Genomic DNA, 6873 nt, shown 5'->3' with positions numbered 1-6873 from the left:
AGTTTGACTGACTGACTGCACCGTGAGCCTTGAAAAAATATTCTACACGGCATGTTGTTATGGTTTGCTGCTGTGTGAAGAGGTTAAAGTGGGAATCTGATCATCCGTATTTATTGTCATTATTTTGTTCTTACCTGCAGGAGGAATATTTGAATCTATTGAGAGTGGCCCCTCGGGAGCGGAGGAACTAGCCTTTAAATTTGCCTTGAACACAATCAACAGGAACCGCACCTTGCTCCCCAACACCACGCTGACCTATGACATCCAGAGAATAAACATCTTTGACAGCTTCGAAGCGTCCAGGAAAGGTGAGGTTAAAATTTTTTTTATGAAGACATGACAAACTTGTTACTCTTCCTGTTGAATTTCCTCACCTAGCATGCGACCAGCTCTCCCTGGGAGTGGCGGCCATATTCGGGCCGTCCCACAGCTCGTCGGCCAACGCAGTCCAGTCCATCTGCAACGCTCTGGGTGTCCCCCACATCCAGACCAAGTGGAAGCACCAAGTGTCCGACAACAGAGACTCGTACTATGTCAGCCTGTACCCCGACTTCTCTTCCCTCAGCCGAGCCATCTTGGACCTGGTGCACTTCTTCAAGTGGAGGACTGTCACTGTGGTGTATGACGACAGCACAGGTACAGGTAACTGTTCATCTCCTTTTTACGGCGGTATTCATTCATGGTTAAAAGCACTGATGTCCTGTCTTTAAGGAACAAGAAGCACCAGGTGAAAACTGCAACCAAAAAAAAAAGAGCAACAAGGACACTCAGAGTCCAGCAAGTGCTTTGCAACCTGTCAAACTAATTCAAAAATCAATAGCTTACTCTTCTACCTCGGTCCTCCAGGTGCAGCTCATGTCAGTCTTCCTGCAAAGAAGGCAGCGGACAACCCAAACATAAAACCACGAAGAGCAGGAACCACATTACCCACAATGAGCCGGTGTCTCTTCAGATTAATGCAATGCAGCATTGTGCTATGTGTGCTGTGACAGCCGCCATTAATAACACACAGACACTTGATCTCCAAAGGGGGCTGGCGAGCGACGAGCCATTTTGTCTCTCCGTACGCTTTGTGAAGGGCCTCATAATGTGCGTTTTAAGAGGCCAGTTGTATTTTAGCCGCTTGATATTTTTATGAGCAAAAAGGTAATTGCTCTGGCGAAGGTAACAGCGTTCAAATAGTACACAATTTACGAGCTTTTTGGTGAGATGGCAGCTTAATGCAAGTGGAATAGACCAAGTTCTGAGGTGGTTGACAAATGACGCAATGAAATTATCAAGCTATGAGTCCTTTCATTCTATCTAGCAGGGTTTTTTTTCCCTGTTTATATAATTTTAGGTCTATGGAGAGCCAATACAACAACTCAATACAGGCTTTTTTTAAAAGATAATAATACAAAGTTTGATCACGATTATTCATACACTTGCCAAGTTTGGGTTGGACCCAGGCCAATTTTTCTTTCACTTTTCTTAATATTGAAATACATGACTTTGTGTACAAGCAGTGCATTTATACAGCCACAAACTAAAATAGCAATTATAAACATATTGTTTAACACAAGGATGTCTAAAGTACGGACAGCAGGTCATTTTTATTGGTCCAAAGCACGTTGTAGAAATTCAAAACAAAAAAAAACTATTTTATAGCCTGGATAATACAGTAGTTAGTGCCAAGTGGGGCAGTTACCCGCCAGATCCAGTAGATGGTGCTGTGGTTTAAACAAAAGGCACATTACCGCCACCTAATGGAATGGAACAGTATTGCATCATTGGGGATTGTTCCTGTTTTGAAGTTAGCATCATTGTTTACCCAGGAAGTGGTCCTCTAATATGTGTGCACATTGTGTTCAAGTGTAAAGTCTAAGTTTATATTAGATTGGATGTCACCAGATGTGCAGGTGAAGCTAACGCTGAGTGCCAGCATCCCAGCATGCTAGCCCCTTGCATGTTAACCTCAGACGATATCCTATCCCAATGGCCACATTTATCTGGAGCGTCCCCTTGACCTCCCTTCACCGCCCGCCTGGGAGCTCAGCATGTTCTCCGGCCAACAACCACAGTGTGATGCCAAAAGGTGACCTCTCACCCTCACAATTCCTCTCCAAGGGGACATTTGGGGAGGGAGGGCGTGCCTGCGTGCATCGGACACACCTGACGCCCTGAAAAGTGTCACAGCTGTGTAGCCTCCCTGCCTAGCTGCTGCTGCCGCCTCCACCTGGCCCCGGGCTCACAAATCACACAGCGTCATGCTCCAGGGCCCTTAGCTACTGATTTGGAGCCTATCTGACGGCTGGCGGGGAAGACTATCGGAGGGGATAAAATATTCACACAGAGCCGTTAGACGATCCGGGGGGAATGTCTGAAGGCATTAGCTAGAACCCACAAATATCTACACTGACAGTGTTTCGCAAACGTTCAGCTCCACTGACAGACTTTTTTTTTTTTTCATTTTAAACTATACGACCCCAGAGTGACAGTATGAACAAAACAGGATACATTTGTGAAGGTTCTCCAAAAAAAGTTGAATAGATGGCAAGTGGACTTCTTGAATGTTTCATGTTTAACTTTGGGTTTGTCACCTGGGGAGTTTGATCACCCCTTTTAAAAAAAATGCTCATAATTTCTTGGGTGGTGCATGTGCTATGATGCAGTTGTGGCTCATTTGTTGCCAAATTGTTGCTTGGGGTGTCTAGTTACCACAGGTGACCAACTACGCGACCTCATAAAAAATATGTGACTATAGATTAAATGCTTGTGGCCCCTAGGAGACATTTTGGTGTTGTTGTGTGGCGTTTATAAACACCCCAGTTGACTACCCATGTTCTAACGTACCTGTACTATTCTAAATGTTTGACGTTTCAAGTGACATTTTTGTCATAGTATTGTCCCAATTGTAAGAAGAATTTAAGTGGAAAATGCCTGATACAAATGTAATGCAAATTGGAACAATTCCTTCACCTAGTGGTGTTTTATAGGTACAGTAATCCCTTGTTTATCGCGGTTAACTGGTTCCAGATACAACCACGATAAGTGAACTTCCAGGAAGTTGGATTCCTTCTTTTGAAATTGAATATTTTTGTACTTGTAGCATAAAAACGTGATTACAATCTTCAACATGATTTTTTTTTTACATTTTTAGAGTCATCTAGGCATTAAATAACACCCCTATAGTCACACTCACATTCACATTCCCCATCTGTCAGTCAGCTGGGATTGGGTCCAGCACCCCCGCGACCCTCGTGAGGATAATCTGTATAGAAAATGAATGAATGAACTATTATACTTATAAATTTGTATGCATTTTTGGGTCCAAATTAAACATTTTCATGCATAAAAATGGCTAAATGAACTAAAATACTATAAAACAGTATAAGCCATGAAAGACTTGTGAATGTAGTATTCTACATTGGTCGCTAGGTGTCAGTAATTGTTCGGTGAAACCAGCACCGAAGCAGCTGACTTGAACCACAGGATTTTATTACAGGCACTATAATAAAAACATAAAAATAATAATAACACAGGCTTCCTCTGATGCTCTCACTTCCTGTCCGTCATCAATTCAACAAGATAAATAATGTCCCCCCTGGACTGGTTGCCAGCCAATCACAGGGCACATATAGACAAACAACCATTCACACTCACATTCATACCTATGGACAATTTGGAGTCGCCAATTAACCTAGCATGTTTTTGGAATGTGGGAGGAAACCGCAGAAAACCCACGCATGCACGGGGAGAACATGCCAACTCCACACAGTGATGACCGAGGGTGAAATTGAACTTGAGTCTCCTAGCTGTGAGGCTTACGCGCTAAACACTCGTCCACCGTGCAGCAGTACAATAGTTTTTGACTAATAATAGGCCGTAGTCACCCACCATACAGCAGTTCAGGAATGTTTTTCAACTTTTGGGCTTTGTTTGACTTTCGAGGCAGTATTTGCGGAGTTTCATTTTGGAGGTTTTATTGTAAATATGTGGACTGAATTCCAAAATTGAATACCTCCGTCACAGAAGAAGTCCAGTTGCTTTCTATCCAATTTTTGTGCTCTTAAGTATAGGAATGTATTCCACTTTCCTTTGGAACGATTGGGGATGTTCAGTCTCCTGACGATGGTTTCACTATTCACAACAAGACCCCCGTCTACCTATTTCACACCTCCTATGGAGACCCAGTCCCACACCCCATTAAAGTGCTCACACAGCAGTTCATTTCAACATAAGAAATAGGCTCAGCTATCTTAAAGTGGGTCCATAAAAAAAAAAATCCTATCTCGCCCCAGTTCTCAAAATACCCTCACTCCTCCATCCATTTTTATAGCCATGACAAGTAATCATCTCTCCCATCAATCCCACTGCTTTCATCACTGGACTCTGAAGTTCTTCTCACCGGGTTGAGACTCATTGTGATCTCATCACAGGGTATCTTTCGACCTGAGCGTGTGGTCCTCACTGCAAAAGGTGAGAATAGAGAGAAAAACAGAACCCGACTAATCAAAGCGTGTTTGGAGAGACCACCAGGTGTCAATTCAAGTTGCTCCAAGACCAAAAGCAAATCCCAATTTCTGAGGCTTCCAAGGGAGTTGAAACCTTCACTCGTTCTCTGTACTCTTCTATTTTTGGAATAAAAGAAAGCAACATGCTGGCGTGGTGCGGAATTCTCTTGATAGGTCTGTATTGGCATGTTTTTCTTACCAAAAATGAGAAGCGGGATCAATAGAGCGAGGTTTAGGGGAAGCATACATATCTCTTCACCTCTTCACAATCATTTCAAAATGGCGGCAGATCAAACACTTGTCCGCGCCGTCCCGTCTTTTCAACATTGGCGTTATGTTGCGTCTACTTTTGTCTGCAGGACTCATTCGACTGCAGGAGCTGATCAAGGCGCCGTCACGATACAACATCCGTTTGAAGATTCGACAGCTGCCCACTGAGACCAAGGACGCTAAGCCACTACTGAAGGAGATGAAGAAAGCAAAAGAGTTCCACGTCATCTTCGATTGCGGACACGAGATGGCTGCCTGGATACTAAAACAGGTACGAGGGCTTCATGATGATTCATCAGACGCAGTAACGCAGAGGGTAAAGGGAGACATTTTGAATCCAATAAAAACTATTTTCTGTACTTGATGCCAAATTGTGTCCCTCAAGCTTCCTTTGTTGTTGACAATTTCGGTCAAGGTTGGTAAGGTGGGCCTGTTTTCAGCATACATTTTTTGGGGTGCAGTTCACGGTGTAGCATTAGTCAACATTGTACAACAGAATCTAAGTCTCTATAATTAGGTTAGTTTAATTAGCGACTCCAAATTGCCCATAGCTATGAATGTGAGTGTGAATGGTTGTTTGTCTATATGTGCTCTGTGATTGGCTGGCGACCAGTATCCCGCCTCTTGCCCAAATACAGCTGGGATAGGCTCCAGCATACCCCTGTGAGGATCCCTCCCCCCTTGTGAGGATCAGCGACATAGAAAATGGATAAATGCAGGGCTCGACAATAACGATGTACCGATGGCCCGGGGCAAGTTAAAACAAAATTCGGGCAAGTAAATCCAATCAGTGATATTCCCGTCGGGCATGTGTACTTTGGCATGCCATACTGACAAGAGTTTTTTTTTTAAAGCGGTTCTTGTTGGGTGTTGGTAAAACACGGACTGCGTAATTCCGGTGGTAATTTGCAAAGCAATCCTTGCAAATCTTGGACCAATGGACCAATCAGAATTGTTTATTTAGACCGCGGTCTGTGTTTTACCCACATCCGTTCTTGTTCGCGATCAACCAATCAGCGATCGTTTGACTACGAAAACATCCATCATGGCGTCGCTGCCAACATGGTCTAATTCTGAAGGAAACAGCAAAAAGTGATGAACCAGTGCTTCCTAAACAAGTATTTTATTAGCGGCAGCAAATCAAATGATGGCACAGGTGAGTGAATCCCATTGCTGTGACAATTTGAAGTGGTCACAATGAAACACCACCCATTAGATCCAATACCAAGTGCTGATTTTGCACAAGCTACAAAATCTAGCGCTTCCATTTCTCGGTGTATTTTTCTCACCTTTGCTTCACAAATTATTGTTTGACCATTGAGCTTTTTTTCTGGATTAAAAACACATTACTATTACACAAATGTGTCTATTCAATAATGTTTCATTGTGGTGCACAACTTATAAATATCACTGCTTACTACGACTACGATGTGTAAGGTGTTATTTATTTTATTGTTTTATTTATGTGAGATTCTCATGTGATGCCACAAAAAATTACATGATATTATTATGGCAGTCTTTTCATTTTACATGGGGCAAGTTCGGGCAAGTAGTTCTCACCTTAAGGATTCCCTATGGGCAAGTCATTTTGGTTTTTAATGTAGAGCCCTGAAATGATGGTAGTTTGTTCATTTTCTAATGGAATATTTTACTGACCAAAAGTATCATAATTTTGTTCAAATCTAAGGAAAATGCCCACACTTTGATTGCAGTATAAATATCTCTCCTTTGCTTCATTTTAGCAAAGCTAGCATCGTAACATGCAAGCACATTTGACTTCTTTTTCATCCACCTTTTGTCAGGGTTTAATGTATATATGATTTCAACTTAAATTGTACCTTAACATAGAAATAACAGCATATCCACTTGAACATGTACAGTGGAACCTGACCACTTAAAGCACTCAGATATCACTTTGACATGAGGGGGCAGATTTCAGTGTTTATGTCCTAGAATTTAGATTGTCTCGTAACGCGCAGAACATCCCTAGCCGCGGACAAAAATGGCTACACACTATTTTTTAATCTATATATTTTTGTCAAAAAATTTGGGGCTGCACGGCGGTCGAGTGGAGTTTGCATGTTCTCCCCGTGCATGCGTGGTTTTCTCC

General features: G+C 42.6%; 1 protein-coding gene and 1 long non-coding RNA gene across 4 annotated transcripts in view; one reads left to right on the top strand and one right to left on the bottom strand.

Annotated features, from left to right (window-relative positions):
- LOC131106727 (glutamate receptor ionotropic, kainate 2-like) overlaps positions 1 to 6873 on the top strand; it is an 81042-nt gene that overhangs the window by 27148 nt on the left and 47021 nt on the right. For 2 of the 3 annotated variants that reach the window (XM_058056087.2, XM_078799137.1), the window contains exons 2-4: positions 141 to 308; positions 379 to 642; positions 4853 to 5034. In XM_058056087.2, coding sequence (XP_057912070.1) covers positions 141 to 308; positions 379 to 642; positions 4853 to 5034 — 614 coding nt within the window. The remainder of the gene's footprint in view (positions 1 to 140; positions 309 to 378; positions 643 to 4852; positions 5035 to 6873) is intronic. The other variant, XM_058056088.2, reaches the window with a different exon arrangement.
- Positions 3837 to 6873, bottom strand: part of LOC131106728 (uncharacterized) — a 45059-nt gene continuing 42022 nt past the window's right edge. Inside the window, exon 7 of the long non-coding RNA XR_013630404.1 lies at positions 3837 to 4449. This is a non-coding gene — a long non-coding RNA (uncharacterized LOC131106728). The remainder of the gene's footprint in view (positions 4450 to 6873) is intronic.

Source organism: Doryrhamphus excisus, linkage group LG19, assembly GCF_037039965.1.
Source record: "Doryrhamphus excisus strain RoL-2023G ecotype Guam linkage group LG19, RoL_Dexc_Guam_v1.1, whole genome shotgun sequence".
In the NCBI taxonomy this organism is placed as follows: domain Eukaryota; kingdom Metazoa; phylum Chordata; class Actinopteri; order Syngnathiformes; family Syngnathidae; genus Doryrhamphus; species Doryrhamphus excisus.
The sequence above is the reverse complement of the archived record's forward strand: the minus strand, read 5'-3'. Positions and strand labels throughout refer to the sequence as shown.